This window comes from Camelus dromedarius, chromosome 14, assembly GCF_036321535.1.
Source record: "Camelus dromedarius isolate mCamDro1 chromosome 14, mCamDro1.pat, whole genome shotgun sequence".
Classification (NCBI taxonomy): domain Eukaryota; kingdom Metazoa; phylum Chordata; class Mammalia; order Artiodactyla; family Camelidae; genus Camelus; species Camelus dromedarius.
This window is the reverse complement of record NC_087449.1, coordinates 55,442,530-55,458,467: the sequence shown is the minus strand read 5'-3', so window position 1 is coordinate 55,458,467 and position 15,938 is coordinate 55,442,530. Positions and strand designations below refer to the sequence as shown.

The 15,938-nt window shown below is 52.4% G+C and overlaps 1 protein-coding gene across 3 annotated transcripts in view; it reads left to right on the top strand.

Annotated features, from left to right (window-relative positions):
* The window catches only part of EPHB2 (EPH receptor B2), a 175,940-nt gene that overhangs the window by 62,018 nt on the left and 97,984 nt on the right, over window positions 1–15,938 (top strand). For all 3 annotated transcript variants that reach the window (XM_064493944.1, XM_064493943.1, XM_064493942.1), the window contains exon 3: window positions 1,622–2,306. In XM_064493944.1, the coding sequence (XP_064350014.1) occupies window positions 1,622–2,306 (685 nt within the window). The remainder of the gene's footprint in view (window positions 1–1,621; window positions 2,307–15,938) is intronic.

The following is a 15,938-nucleotide window of genomic DNA, read 5'->3' as shown; positions in this document are numbered from 1 at the left end:
CGCCCCGCACAGCATCATCTCTCCCCAAGCTGGCGGCCACTGCCCCACCCTGTGCAGGCGTGGCCCAGAGAATCTAAGGGAGGCAAAAGGACAAAGAACACCCACTTGAGGGTGACACCTCTCCTACCACTTGCCCTCCCCTCCACCAGTCACATTTGGCAGTTGGGAAAATAGAGGCCCAGAGAAGGGAGGTGACTTGCCTAGCGCTACACATCAAGTTAGCAGAGCTGGGACAAAACCCAGGAGCCCTGGGCCTATGCTGGGTCCTAGTGTTTTGAGACAGCAGGGCAAACACGTGAATGGGTCTGGGTCTGTGTGACCTGGGTCAGGTAACCTCACCTCTCTGGTCTCTACTCCCTCATCTGTAAAGTGGGGATAACTACTCCACATGTGATAATCATGACAGAGAAATGAGATCCTGCTAACGGTACCCACCGGCACAGGTGACGGGGGCATCCTGCTGTTGGGGCTCTCTTGAGTCTCCCCTTCTTGGGTCTACCCCAGGTGAAGCCAGCCCAACACCAAGAGGGGTACAGGGGAAGGAGGGGATGAGTGGCTGCCTTCAACAAGCTCTCAGTCCCACTCGGGAGACCCAAACAAGAGGGCCAGGAGTGCTCAGCACTCATCCAGGCAGATTGTCCCCGAAGGCCCAAGGGAGAGCTGGTGAACACAAACACTGCAGCCGGAGGGAGAGCCCCACTGCAAGAGGTTCCAGAAGGAAGGACGGGGGCACAAAGTGTGAACAAAGGCTCAGCCTGCGCGTGAGCTTGACTTGTGTGTGTCTGTGAAGGAAACATGGCCTGTTCCCTTCCTTGCCAGCTTTCCATGGCCCTGCACGGCCCCCTCCAGCAGTGGGGCTTGGGAATCACAGCTGAGTGTGGGAGAGCCCAGGCCGGGGCCCGTGAGGTGCCAAAGTACCTGCCGCAGGCAGGCAGCGGGGAAGGTCTCCCTCCAGCACCGACCTAGCCACTGAGGCCCCGGAACAGAGGTGCTGTCTCAGGGAAAGGCCCTGCCTTCCTGTGACGGGGCGAGGGCTCTTCTTCCACTGGCCTGGGAGCCTCTGAGGGCAAGGACTCTGTCTCCATGGTCAGACAGGGAACTCCCAGCAGGGAACTCCTGTCTGCCCCATCAGACAGGTAGCTCCCCAGGCACAAGCGCTGTCTGCTCTTAGACAGGGTGGGCCTCTCCCTGGTTGCCCTTCCAGGTGGGAGCTTCCCAGAAGCAAGGGCTATGTCTCCTTTATCAGACTGGTTACCCCTCGGGGTAAGGGTCACTTCTCCCGTATTGAGTCAGAGAACCAAGAGCAGGGTGTGTGCCCTTCCCATCAGATTGGCGAGTCTCCCTCTCAGACTAGGGAATTCCTCAGGTCCAAGGCCATGACTCCCCTTCAGCTTGGAGTTCTCCAATGGTAGAGATCATGTCTTCATCATCAGACTGGAGGACCCCTAAGGAAGATTCTGTGCCCCCCCCATTGGACAAGGAGGCCCCCCATGGTAGGAGTCCTTCTCCTCCCATTGGACTGGAGGATTCCCTATGGCAGGATCCAGGCCTCCCCTCTTATACAGGGCGGTCCCTGGGGCCAAGCCCCTCCCTCCCCCACTGACCAGCATTCCCCCCACAGTGGGAAGAGGTGAGTGGCTACGATGAGAACATGAACACCATCCGCACATACCAGGTGTGCAATGTGTTTGAGTCAAGCCAGAACAACTGGCTACGGACCAAGTTCATCCGGCGCCGCGGCGCCCATCGCATCCACGTGGAGATGAAGTTCTCAGTGCGTGACTGCAGCAGCATCCCCAGTGTGCCCGGCTCCTGCAAGGAGACTTTCAACCTCTATTACTATGAGGCTGACTTCGACTCGGCCACCAAGACCTTCCCCAACTGGATGGAGAACCCGTGGGTGAAGGTGGATACCATTGCTGCCGATGAGAGCTTCTCCCAGGTGGACCTCGGTGGCCGGGTCATGAAGATAAACACCGAGGTGCGGAGCTTCGGGCCTGTGTCCCGCAGCGGCTTCTACCTGGCCTTCCAGGACTACGGCGGATGCATGTCCCTCATCGCCGTGCGCGTCTTCTACCGCAAGTGCCCCCGCATCATCCAGAACGGTGCCATCTTCCAGGAGACACTGTCGGGGGCTGAGAGTACATCGCTGGTGGCTGCCCGGGGTAGCTGCATCGCCAACGCTGAGGAGGTGGACGTGCCCATCAAGCTCTACTGTAACGGGGACGGCGAGTGGCTGGTGCCCATAGGGCGCTGCATGTGCAAAGCGGGCTTCGAGGCCGTGGAGAATGGCACCGTTTGCCGAGGTAAGAGCCACAGCGGGGCAGGTGCCCCTGCAAGTATATGGCGTTGGAATCGGCTGTGGGCTTGAGCCTAGCGGCTGGGAGATCAGGCTGGTCAGGGCAGAGGCCTGGAGCTGACCGTGAGGCACTCTGTGGCCAGGGTTTCCAAATCTACAGCCGTGGTTCAGCTTCTTAGAGGGAGACATTGAACAACACTTCTGGAATGGCGGGATGTGTACGTACTGCAGGGTTGTGCACACTGATTTTAGTTGGTATGAGGATAAAGGTTCTCATCTTAATTATTTTTTATTAGTGGTGGTAAGTGGCACTTTATTTCTTCATTTACAAAAATGATATAGTTTCCTTTTTAAGAAAATGTGTAAGTCACAGTAAATAACATTTATGAGATAATATTTATTGAGCTCTTGCTGTATCAGTCAGTATAGGCCAGGCCATGCTGAAGTGACAAAACAATAAAAGTTTATTTCTCACTTAATGCTACATGCCCATCATGAGTCAGCTTGGGATTCCTCCCTCTGGGAGCCAAGCAGATGGAGGAGCCACCGTTTGGAATATTGTGATCAGCGGGGCAGAAGGAAGGAGCAAGTGTGACAGACTGTATATGGACTCTCAAACTTCCCCCTGGAATGGCTCACACATCACTCCTGTGCACATTTCAGTGGCCGAAGCAAGTGATGTGGTTACTTCCAAATCAAGGAGATGGGGGAGCGCATCCCCACCATGAACCAGGCCTCCTGACTACCATTTTTACCACGTGCTGAGCACTTTATAGGTACATCTAACTCATTTAATCCTCATAAGAACCTATGAGGGAGACTGCTATTTTATGGGAAGAGATTGCAGCTCAGAGAGCTCATACAGCGAGGAAGTGGAGGAGCCAGGAGTCTTACCCAGGTGATGTGATTCCAAACCACCCTCTTAACCGCTATGCCCCTTAGGTTAATTTAAGGAAAAATGTTAAGTAAACGATAGTACAGGTGGTGTTTGATTTTGGCAAAGAATCACAAAGCTTAAGAAGTTTGTAAGAGGTACTGCGTGGTGGTGAGACAGCTGTGAAGGTAGACAGACCTGGGTTCAAATCCCAGCCCTGCCCGTTATAAGCTGGTTGTCCTGAGCGGAATGTGAGACCCTCTTTCATAGGTTGGTTGTGAGGATTCAAGACCTTAAGACATGTAAAGCACTTATTAAGGCTTCTGTTATACAGTAAGAGCTTAATAGGTGTTAACTAAATGAGATGCTATGCAACGAGCCCAGCATGGCACAGGTTCTCTGTCATGTGAGCTGGGATGGCGATGGTGGTGATACAGGAGACTTGAAGCCTCCTTGTAACACTTCCTCTTGCCTTCCTGATTGGATTTGAATCCTGGGGTGTGCCAAATGCCAGGTGAAGAGTTTGGACCCTATTCCAGGGGCCTTGAAGAGCCAATTAAAGTTTAGCCTAGGATAGTTGCAATGATCCTTGCCTTTATAACATTCTGTCCCATCCACCATCTCCGTGGCTCCTCCCTCCAGCCCTGGAGGCAGCATTTTAAGGATCCCTGGGAGGATTAAATGGGGGTGTAAGAGACAGGAGCAGTGACTTGTAGGGAAGTAGTGATCTTAGGAGATAGTGGAAGCCTGGGCTGGGCATCCACAGTGCTGGGGAAGAGGCAGTTGGTAAATCAAGGGATGTTTTGACAGTGAATCAGATGAGACATGGGAGAGACAGTTTGGAAAGGGAGGAGTGGGAGAAATCAGAGGGAACCAGGAATTTCAACTTACAAGGCAGCCATGCTCTTAGAAAAGAAATGGGGAAATTGGGAGAAAAGGCTGGTTTCTTGGGGAAGACAGCAAATCTGGTTTTCTATTCTTGAGTGTGAAAGTGCACAGCCTTGGGAGATGGCAGGGCTGAGACAGGCCATGAGGAGCAGAAGCCATCACCCACTGCTCATTGGTTATTCACTCATCAAACCTTCCCTGCACCTCCTCTGTAGCAGACCTTGTGCTGAGCACCAGGTAAGACAGAGAAGAATCCAACTGTGGCCTTGCCTTCTAGGAGCTCACAGTCTAGCTGAGGAGACTGACTGTAAATGAACAACGGTGGGAATGTGTTAGACTTGCTTTAATAGGAATTGCTCAGGCTGCAGTGGGCACAGAAAAGAGGGAAGGTTTCACAGAGAAGGTGGTCGAGGTCTTCTGGAGGTTGGATCAGCATCAAAAAAACCCTGGGGACATGAATCATTGTGACCTTTTTGGGAGACTGGTCAACTGTTTGGTGTGTCTGTGGCTCAGGGTGCAGTGAAGGGTATAGGAAGAATTGTGGCCTGAGGGGTGCCCAGCTGAGGAGGTGTACTGATTATCTATTGCTGCATTAACAAGTTACCTCATAATTTAGAAGCTGGAAACATCAAGCATTTATTATCTCACAGTTTCTTAGGGTCGGGAATCAAGTATGGCTTAGATGGGTGCCTCTGTTCAAGGTTTTTCCTGGGGTCGCAGTCAGGCTGTCCACTGAGGCTGCAGTCTCATCTGAAGGCTTGACTGGAGAGGGCTCTGCTTCCACATTCCCTCACGTGGTTGTTTGCAGGCCTCAGTTCCCTCGCCATGTGAGCCTCTCACTTGTGCGGTGGCTTCCCCAGAGCACATGATGTGAGAGAGGGAGTGTGAAAGAGAGCCCCCAAGACAGAAGCCACAGTCTTTTTATAATCTCATCTCAGATGTGACATCTCATTATTTCTGCCATATTCTCATCGTTAAAAGTGAGTCACCAAATTCAGTCCATGCTCCAATGGAGGGAATTACCAGGGGTGTAAATGCCAGGAGGTTGGGGCCCTGGGGCCATGTCATACGATCAGAGTCTGAGCAGCTTCTTGCACATGGTGGGGGTTCTAAGTAATTTGGGGGCAGGGGCCATCCAGCGCTGGCTTCCCCCAACTCCCAACCCCCAGACCAGACCCAGCTCAGCTGGCTGCTGGGTGTGAGTGGAGGCCAGCTGGGGTGTGATTAACGAGCTCAGGGAGCCAGAAGGGCACCGGCTGTTACTGTGGCCTGTGTGCAGCCGCCCAGATGTGGGGCTGAATGGTGGTTACAGCTCGCATGTGAGTGGGTGTCAAGTGCTTTCCCCACCTCCAGCCCAGGGACGCCCAGCCTTTACCATGCCTCAGAATCTACTGGGAAGTTTACTAAAATGCAGGTTCCCAGGACCGGTGCAGCCCTCTTCTCCAGGTCTGATTCTGTGCCTCTGAGGTGGGGCCAAGAATCAACTTTTTCTTTTTTAATTGAAGTACAGTCAGTTTACAATGTGTCAATTTCTGGCGTAGAGCATAATGTTTCAATCATACATATACACACATATATTCATTTTCGTATTCTTTTTCATTATAAGGAATCAGCATTTTTAAACAAGCTGCCCTGATGCTCCTGTAAGAGGACCATTAGCTCCGCCACACGATGTGTTAACACATCCTTGGCCAGACCACACAGGACTCCAGGCCAGATGTGACCACAGGTCCAGCTCCACCACCACCCCAGGGAATGTCCACCCGAAGGAGTGGGAGGGGACATTAGTAGAATCTCCAGGAGGGTGGGATTTGGAAAGATCCATTTAATATTGAAACATAATTTAATAGGGAAAATTCCATTACTTTCTTAAAGAAACACAGATTAGAGAAAATAAGGCTGAATAAAGCCTTCTTGGCAGAGAGGGAGTAGGTGAGTCCTCATGGGGAGTGGCCACCATCCCGAGGGTAAGCAGTGATAGCTGATGGACGTGGGACGTTCCCAGTGCACTGAGTGGTTTACAAAACTACGGGCTAAACTGACTCAATCTGACCAACTTCCCTTGGTACCTATTGTGTTCAGGGCACAGTGGGGAGGGGAGGGGCCCAGAAAACCCAATCAACCCCTCAACAAACATGTATTGAGTACCCTCTGTGTGCCATGTAGCCCTCTAACAGATATTTACTGAGTACGTTCTGTGAGCCAGGCACATGCCAGCACTAGGGAACACGGAAGTGAACAAGAGGAACACGTTTGCTACCTTCCCAGAGTTTTTGGTCTGGGTGGATGGATGGGGGAAGATGGAGGAAATAAAGTTAATAAACAAATAAATAGTTACAGATCATGGTGAATGGAAAGGAAAATATAGGGTGCAACAATAGTGATCAAAAAGAGGATTCGCTTTAGCCAGGTGGTTCAGGGAAGGATTCTTGGAAGAGGCACCATTTGAGCTGAACAGGGCTGCCCTGGGAAGGCCAGAGGAGAGAGCCTGAGTCTCGGGGTTTGGCCTCAAGTGGCTCCTGGGCGGACTCAGACATAAGGAAACGAGGTAGAGCCCGGTTCTTCCAGAAATGAGGTCCATCCAAAGCACTTTGAGAATATGAAGAAGAAGGCATCTTTTCTGACTGGGAGTCTGGGGAGGCTTCAAGGAGGAGGTGGTATTTGAATTAGGCCCTGAAGAATGAGTAGGATTTGGATGCGTGAAGGGAGGGAAGGAATTGTAAATTGAGAAACCACATGAATAAAGGCCTGAGGCTTGGCAGTTTAGGGCATGCTTGGGGGGTGTCCAGTGCCCTGCTGGGTGCAAGGCTGGGGCACGACCTCTCCTCTTCGTTCATCTAGTCGCTGTTCACTGTGGGCCTGATCTGGGCCTGCACTGGCCATACCGATGCCAGGTAGAGGACTCCTGGGACTTCCTTCAGAAGAACTCTGCCCCCTTCCCCTACCCCAGTCCTCAACACTCTCAGGATCACATTCCCACTGGGGCTGGCCACCAGCAGATCTGCTGGGGATGGCCGGAGAGTAGCCCAAGAATTCCCTCCCTGCAACAGCTGCTGCCACCCAAGCCCTGACTCTGTTTCCCTGACTCTTTCCCCAATGGGACTGATTGTGAAGGTCCTTGCCTCAGTTTCTCCAAGTTTGTCTCCATGTCCCTCTTTCTCTCCACTTCCCTTCGTATCTCTTCTTCCCTAATGAAGCCCCTTCTTGACCCTCCCTGCCCATCAGCTGGAGCCCTCAGCCCAGCAACCTCAGGGGGCCCTGCCCTCCTCTCTCCCGATGGCAGACGTGCATCTGTAACAGATCCGGAGGCAGCTCCACCGTGAGCATGATTGCTGTGATACTATCAGGGCGTAATGGGATTTTTAATATTTAGCTTGGACAGGGAAAGGGGCTGCGAGCCAGCGGGTTGAGGGGGTGAGGGGTGGGGGTGGTTGCTCGCACATGTTGATCCACTGGCTCCCGCTCAGACTTCCCAGTTCCCAGCTGCCTGGCTTCTCCTCCCAGCCTCTCCCTCTCCTCCCCCTGCCCTGCTCAGCAGCCCCCAGGCTTGCTCTTCTCCCCCACCCGTGGCCTCTCCTTGACCTTGGCCATGGAGACCTGGTTTCAAACCCCAGCTCTGCCTCTTGCTAGCTGTGTGACCTTGGGCAAGCCACAGACCCTCTCTCAGTCTTTGTTTTCTCATCTGCAAAGCAGAATAAACAGATGGGCTGCTGTGCAGAGTAAATGAGAAAATACCTAGAAAAGTGCTGTAAAAATGAGGACTTTTACAAACACTGTCTTTTGCCTGTGAACTTTTTTTTTCTCCTGATGAGCTTTCTTTTTCTTTTTTATTTTGAGGAAAAAATAACTTTTCCTTATCACAAAAACAATACAGGTTATGTGTAAAATCTTTAGAGATGACCGATTAGCCAAAAGGAGAAAGTTAAAAGTAACACAGAGAATATCCACTTTTGACAGACTGGTTGTAGGTCCTTCTAGATGTACTTATGTGTATTTACACATATTGGGTTTGTTTTTTTTTTTTTTTAAAGAAAAAAATAGATTCCTGATGAGAATATGTAAGAATTTTGACTTATTAATATTTTTGTGGGCATTTTTCCATGTCATGTTAGATCATCATTTGGGGAGGCTCTTAGAATTCCATGGGGATAGATGTGCCATAATTTACCAGTCCTCTGGTGATCGACATGTAGATTGCTAGCAGTTTTTCACTATCTTAAATGCTGGGATGGACTTCATTGTCTCTCTGCCTTTTTGTACTGCTGCTGGTATTTGCATAGGATACATCTCCAGGCGTAGAATTGTGGGGTCAAAGGGTATGTACTTTATTTTTTAAGGGCTTTTGATACACATTGCTAAATCACCCTCCAGAAAGACTGGGCTGAGTTACCCTCCTAGCAGCAGCCTTCGAGAGTGTCTGTTTCCCTGCATGCTCACCAGCATGGGATATTATGCCTGTGGCTTTATTTTCTATTTTACTCCCATAATCCTGTGCTTCCCTAGCCAAGGTAGGGAGGGACCAGGGGTTGTTTCTGAGCCCACAGAGTTGGATCCTGGGCCACCCTCAGGATGGCCTCCTTCCCACCCTGCTCTCAGCTCCAGCCCTTCCCACAGAGGCTGGACCAGTGGCCCAGATGTGTCTGGCCAGTCTGTTGGGGTGGGGTGTGGTCAGTCTCGGTGAGAAAGAGGGAGGCTGCCAGCTGGCAGAGCCTGGGCTGGCTGGGGGAAGGGGTGTGAGGGTTGGAATGCTGGGTGGGAGGAGAGGCCAGACCCCTACACAGAAAGTTCTGCTGCTGCTTTCCAAGGGCAGGGTAGGGACGCCCAGCTGGGGGAGGGGAAAGGGTGATAGATAACCCCTCCAGACCCCCAGGCTCAGTCCAGCCTTTTGGGAAGGGGATTGGATGGGGACTCTGGCCAGTACACTAAGGCTATTCAGGTCTTTGCTCTTAAAAATTAGAAGCACCCCCTCCCCACTTCCTATATGCTCTCAAAGGATCTGTTCTTTTTTTTTAAATGTCACTTTTAAAAGTTGTTTTTTGTTTGTTTGGGAGGGTAATTAGGTTTGTTTATTTATTTATTTTTAATGGAGATACTAGGGATTGAACCCAGGACCTTGTACATGCTAAGCACACACTCTACCACTGAGCTATACCTTGTCCCCACAAAAAGCTCTATTCTTATTCACAGTTACCCATCCATCTCTCCATCCATTCATCTACCTGTCTATGCATCTAGCCAGCCAGCCAGCCAGCCAGCTTCTGATTTTTTCGCTTCTTGGAAAGATCAGGTGATGCCTTCGTAGAGGACCAAGAAGCTAACACATATTGAATACTACTCCCCAGGCATCTGCTATTTGCCTGTCCCTGGACCAGGTATGGGGACTGCAGACAAAGGAGCTTTTTGCCCTCCTGCAGCTTCTAGTCTGGTATAGGGGAGATGACTCCATCTGTAACTACAGCCTTGGGGCACTTAGGAGGGAGTCAGGGGAGAGCTGGGGAGGCTTCCTGGAGGAAGAGCCATTTCCCCAGGGCTTTGGAGAATGGGAATAGGTGGGGACAGGCATTAGTCCAGAAAAAAGATAGTCAGTTATGAGACTGATTTTTTTTTAACCCTGGTCTCTTGCTGATCCCCGAACAAGATGACAGCCATCTGAGGGGCAGGGGGATACAGGAGAGGTATTCTCAGCCAAGAGAGAAGGGCAGAGGGGCTATCAGGACTTTAGTTCCACTCTGTCAAAGGGCTGAGTGAGACAGAGGCTGAACAGAGTCCTGAGAGGCCGGAGAGGGCCAGGGCTAAGGGTGAACGGTACCTTCTGTGTGCCTGGTGCTGTATTATATGCTATGCTCCATTACCTTATTGAATCTTCTGTTGATAAGTTTAGCTTCATTTACAAATTGTGAGACTGAGGTTCAGAGAGGGTCAGCAAGTCTTCCAAGGCCACACAGCCACGAAGTAGCTGAAGCAGAATGTAAACACAGCTTTCTCCAACTTGCTGGGACAACTGATTAACCAGGAGTAGGTCGATATCTCAGTATGCTCTGCCCTGCCCACCTCCTGGATTACCAAGAGGCCCCTGAGATGGTGGCTGTGAAAAGAGTTCGACAGATATCCAGCTGAGGAGCTCACCCGTGAGACTTAAGAACTCAAAGGAAGGAGGGGGCTCACCCAACTGGGGCCACCAGATGGGCTTCCAAGGGGAGGAGGGAGGTTCACACCTGGTCCCTGGAGGACGAGTTGCTTTCATATCAAGGGCTGTTGGCCAGAACAGAGCACAGTCCCAGAGCAAAGGCTCAGAGGTGGCGAAGCCCCTGTGGGCCTCCTCTCCTCGTGCCCAGCAGGCAGATGGCCTCAGTGAAGGAGGCCCACCCACCCCTAGCTAACTTCTCGCCAGAGAGAAGAGTTCCCCTGACCCCCACGTGGCATTTACCTCATGCTCCCTTCCTGCACAGTTACCTTCTTGAATCCCCCCATCAGATGAAGAAACTAAGACTGGGGCCAAACGTCCCACCCTCCTAGGTGGCAGAGGCAGGTACGCAGTCTAGTGCCTCCCACTTCTGATTTCCTCTGCTTCTTGGAGGTGTCAGAATGGCTTGGTAGCAAGGACCCCGTGCTTATCTCCTCTGGACCAGGCAGCTCCCCACTCAGGGTCTCCCTGACTCCAGGTCACCCTGGGGGTTGGGTATCCTCATCCCTGTTTTACACAAGAGGAAACTGAGGCTCGGAGAGATGAAGCAGCTCGTCCAAGGTGACACAGTTAGGAAGGGATGGGGGTTGAACCCGGGCGCTCTGACCCTGGAACCCCAGCGCTGGCCTCTCAGCCCCCGCCTGGCCTGGCCTCAGACTCTGAAGGCCTCGGGTTGACGGGTTTGGTTGCGGGCTGCCTCCAGAGCACTCCAGCAGGACCATAAACAGCTGGGGAAGTTCCCCTCCCTCCAGCGGCTGCCTTTTCATCTGGCTAGGCTTCGGGATCTGGCGAGAGAAGCCCGTTTATTGAGGAAGTTTATGCATTTAACAGTTTAAGCCTTTCTAAGCCTGTGGTACAACAGGATTTGGGAGCCGTTAACAATTCTGTGTGGTTAAGAGATTTTCATTGCTCTGCGGCAGCTGGCTCAGGCCCCACAGGCCCCATTCTGGCCTCCACCCCGCCCTGCTGGGACACCACCTCCCTAGGGCCCTTTGTCCTCAGCCCCATCCTGCTGCTTCTCCCTTCTCTCCCTGCTCCTAGAGTCTAGGTACGAACTTTGACCTCAGAACAGAAACTGAGGCCCAGAGAGGGGAAGGGAGTTGCCCAAGGCCACACAGCAGGTAAGAGACTTGCCCTGAGACACCACCCCCCCCCGCCCCCCGCCCCGGCAAAGACTTCCCACACCCTAGACTGCCTTCCTTGGGTAAGGAGGGGAGATGCTGGAAGGACATTATTATTGTTAATTCCTCACTGGTGGAACTTACAAAACCCCTCAAAAACCAATATCTGGCCAAGGCTTTGGGACAGGGCTGGCTGGGGTGGCCTGCCCAGTTCATTCACCTTGTCAGGTACAGAGCCGGAATCAGACCTCAGGCCTCCCAGAGTCCTAACGAGAATTCTTCACACTATGCCAAACTGGGTTTTTTTCCATAGCTTGGGGGGGAAATGCCATTTGTAATTATAATGTCTTACACATGTACAGTATTTATTTACTTACACTCTGCCTCGTTCCAGAAAAGATTAGAGGCTGCTTTTGTGTAGCATTTGGTCTCACCCTGTGAGATACTTTGATCTGAATGATACCCACATGAGAGAAGCAAGGCAAAGGTTATTAGCGCCATTTTAGAGACAAGGAAAACTAAAGCCAAGAGGGGACCAGATTCGCCCAGGGTCATGGTGCACTTTGGTGGCAGAGCTGGGGCCAGAACCCAGTGATCCAGCCTCCTGGGCCTGGGCTCCCTCGGGAGCCCCTTGTCATCTCCACGATATCCATCCCCCTCCAGCTCCCTATGCCTCTACCTGTGTGGGGGTGAGGCCCCAGGGTCCCCTGAAATGCCACAGGAGACCTTAGTCTCCATCCTGTGTGGGCAGAGGTGGCGTGAAAGAGTTCCTCACGGCCCAGAGGACATATGGTTTGTGCGAAGAGGAAGGTGTGGGTGGGTTTGGTGAGATGTGAGCCGGCCCTCAATAGCCATATGGATAAAAGGGCCATGGCTGGGGGCCCTGGGGTCACCCTGCAGGGTGGGCTGGCCTTGGGACTCCTGCCCTGTCTGGTCCCTCCGGCTCTTTGCTCCTTCACCAGGCGTTCCCAGGCTTCTGCGTGGAGCCCGTGGAGGTTGGATGCTGCTGCTGTTCTCATCACAAGGGTTTGTTTCCTGATCATGGTACCCTGCCTGCAGGTCACAAACACAAAAGCACTCCCATTCCACTGGCATCCAAGCCACCCATGCACCTTGTCTCTCATATCTCTCTCTGCATCCCCCAAATGAAGAAACCAAGGCCACTCATCACCACCTTCACACTTATAAAAACAGAAACCCAAAAATGTTAGATGAAATGACTTACCCAGAGACCCAGCAATCAAACTCAGGGTCCTACTGCCCCCCTCAGTTCCCTGCACCCCTCGCTGGACTCCAGCTGTACATAACAGATACAAGAGCCCAGGGAGCCAGGGACACACATTGGTTGAGTGCCCACCTGCACCAGGCCTTGTGCCTTGGAGTCCAATACTGGATCCTTACCATCCCCAGAAGTTGGGTATGGCTGTTACCCTCATTTTGTAGAAGAGGAAGTGAAAGCTCAAAGAGGTTAAATAACCAGCTCAAGATCACACAGCTGATGGATAGTGGAGCCAGACATGAAATCCAAAACCTGTCGTCTTCCCACTGGAATATTTGTACGTTTCATTGTTAGTAAAAGTTTTTCACAATCCTTATCGCATTTCATCCTGAACAACCCTACAAAGTAAGGGGGATGTTAATCCCATTCTCCAGTAAGGAAATTAAGGCTCAGCAAGGTGAGGCTCACCACTAGGAAGGTAAGAGCTGGGACTCAAACTGGGTCACTGGGTCAGTTTGAGTCTGACACCCAGATTCTGAATTTCCCGGATTCCTGTTTCAAGAACTCTCTGAAACCCATTCATATCACACCTCTGCTCCATCATTCCACTAAAATTGTTCACAATCAAGGCCTCAAGTGATACTCATCACCAATCCAGTGGTCAGTTCCCAGGCCTTGAGTTCCCTGAGGAGCATTTACAAAGTGGCCCCTGTCCTCTGGGATCACACTGTCTCCTGGTGCCCTGCCTGCCCCTCCACCATGTGGTTCATGGACAGTTCCCGCTCACCTCCCTCCTCTCCACCTCGGAGGCCCCATTCTAAGTCCTTAGCTTCCTCTTCTCTCTCGCTCTCTTTCTCCCTCCCCACTTCTCTCTCTCTCTCTGGGTGACTCTGTCCATGCCCATGGCTTCCAATGCCCTCTCTGGGCCAGTCTCCAGCCTGGACCACTTCTCTGAAGTCCCGACTCACATATCCAGCTGCCTACTGGACATCTCCACCCTGCTTCCTCCCTGCCCCCTACAGTCTTTTTCCTACTCTGCAGCCAGAGGTCCCTCTATAACTTAGCTCATGCCCCGCCCCTGCTCAGAACCCCCTGAGACCCTTCATCTTACTTAGAGCAAAAGCCAAAAGGGCTCACAAGGCCCTATGCGACCTGTCCCTCCCCTCTCTCGGACCCATCTTTCCCCATTTCCTCCTTGCCTCCTCCCCTTCAGACACACTGGCCTTCGGGGAAATTTCTTCTGCCTGGAATGTTCTTTCCTCAGGGATCTACACTGATCGCCCATCACCTTCCTCAGGTCTCTGCCCAAACATCACCTTCTTGCCAAGGTCCCCCATTGCCCTAGTTTTCAAAAGGGTGCATGTGCGTGCACACAGCCCACCCCCACTTGCCTGTTTTATTTCTCTCCATCCCCCTTACTGCCACCTGACATACCAGGGGTTCACCTGTTTGTTCCTTGACTACGTGTCTCCTCAGCTGGCATGTAGGCTCCAAGATGGCAGGCGTTTGTTTCGTCCACCACTATTTCCAGTTTCTAGGGTGGTGTTTAGTTCGTAGAAGCTACTCAATCAGTATTTGTTGCAGAGCCCCACTCACCCCAGTCTCAGACACTGCACCCTCCCAGCCCTGGTGGGAGCGATGCTCTCAAAGGCCCTGGGAGGGGCTGGGGGCTCTTCCTGCTCCAGAGGGGTGAGCGTGGCCAGGATGCCCAGCAGGCCTGTCTGGGGTTGGGACAGATGTTTCTAGGCATGGATTGAGACTCATAAAATCCCAGATCCTTCATGGAGCTGGGCACCTCAGAGAGCCTCTTTCAGTCTTCCTGGTGTTTTCATACCTGCGCCAGCCTGACCGTGTCTGGACTCCCTGCACAGTGGTCCTAGACCAGAGCCTGTTGGGGGACCCATCTCTCAGCAGGAGCTTGTGGGAGCCCCGCCATGTGCCCGGGTGTCTGCAAACACAGAGCGGGAGGAGGTGCTCAGCCTGCCGGGTCTCCTGATCTCAGGTTCCGACTCGGGTCTCATTGCCTGACTTACTTGGGGAGGTCTTTTCTCTGAGCCTCCGTTTCCTCATTGTTAATTGGGGCCTGTAGTCACAGCCCCGCAGGGCTTGGAAGAGGCCCAGAGGAGTTACAGGAGCTCCGAGAACAGGAGAGGGATGAGGGGGTGCTCCTGCTCCAGGAAGGAGTGTGTCTCGGGGCAGGCACCAGCCCGTGCCCTGGCAGAGCGCTTGGAGAGCAGAGCCATGTGTACATCATCCAGGGGGCTGGGGAGTTGTTGGTAATTGTCTCGCAGTTACAAGCAAGCCTGGGTACACAGCAGGCACCTAATATATGCTTGTGGAATAGCATTGTTTTAACCAGAGAGGATGCTTCTATTGAGCAGCACAGAGTCAGGGTGCCAGGGTCCAAATGTGGGCTCTGCGCCCCCCACCCCTTACTCTGGGACCCTGGCAGAGTGTCTCCCTCTCCCCTCCCACCCCTGGAGCTCAAGGTCATCACCTATAGAATGACTCTTATGTACAAACAGCCTCTGATTCTGTTCTGCCTGCTCCTCACAGTGCTCCTCACAGGGCAGCTGTGACCAAGTGTGACACGAGGATAATGACCTATGCTGCCTGCCACACCCCAGACGCCCTCAAGCAGGAAGATTTAGGGATATAGGTAAGAGCCAGCCGCCTGGGTTCTAATACTGGCTCCAACATTTACTACCTGTGTGACTCTGGGCAGGTGACTCACTTCCCAAAGCCAGGATCTCCTCATATAAATAGATATAATAATAAATGGAGTGTTACAGGCGAGTTGTGAGGACAATGTGACAATCAAAGTAAAGCACTGGTCATAGCACCCAGCACGTGGCATGTGGTCAGTGCTGAGTGTAGCCTGGAACTTACTATCTAAATGCTCAGGATTGTTACTGTCCCCTTTTGTGGATGAGGAAACTGAGGTTCAGAGTGAGCAAGTGACCTAATTGTTGCAGGCCACACAGCAAGTAAGGCACATTAACCCCTGTGGTCCAGTGGAGCATAAGCTGAGAGGGCTGGGTGGGACTTGGGGGCCAGTCAGATCCATTTCCCAGCTCTGTCCCTATGTCTGCAGCAAATTCTGGGCCCAGAGCCTCATGTTACCTTGGCTCCTTCCAGGTAGCCAGACTCAGATGTCTTCCCTAAAAGGCATCACTGTCTGATTAGCAACATTTTAAAGACCTGAGAGTGGTCGCTGGCCTTTTTGCGCTGCCTGGACCGGCGCAGCTTTGGGAGCCCCACATCCGTATCCCTGGCAACTGCAGCCCTGGGCTGCCCTCCCCCCACACCCTGCTGTCAGAGCTGTCTGTCTATGAGAGCTCCCTGGAGGCCTG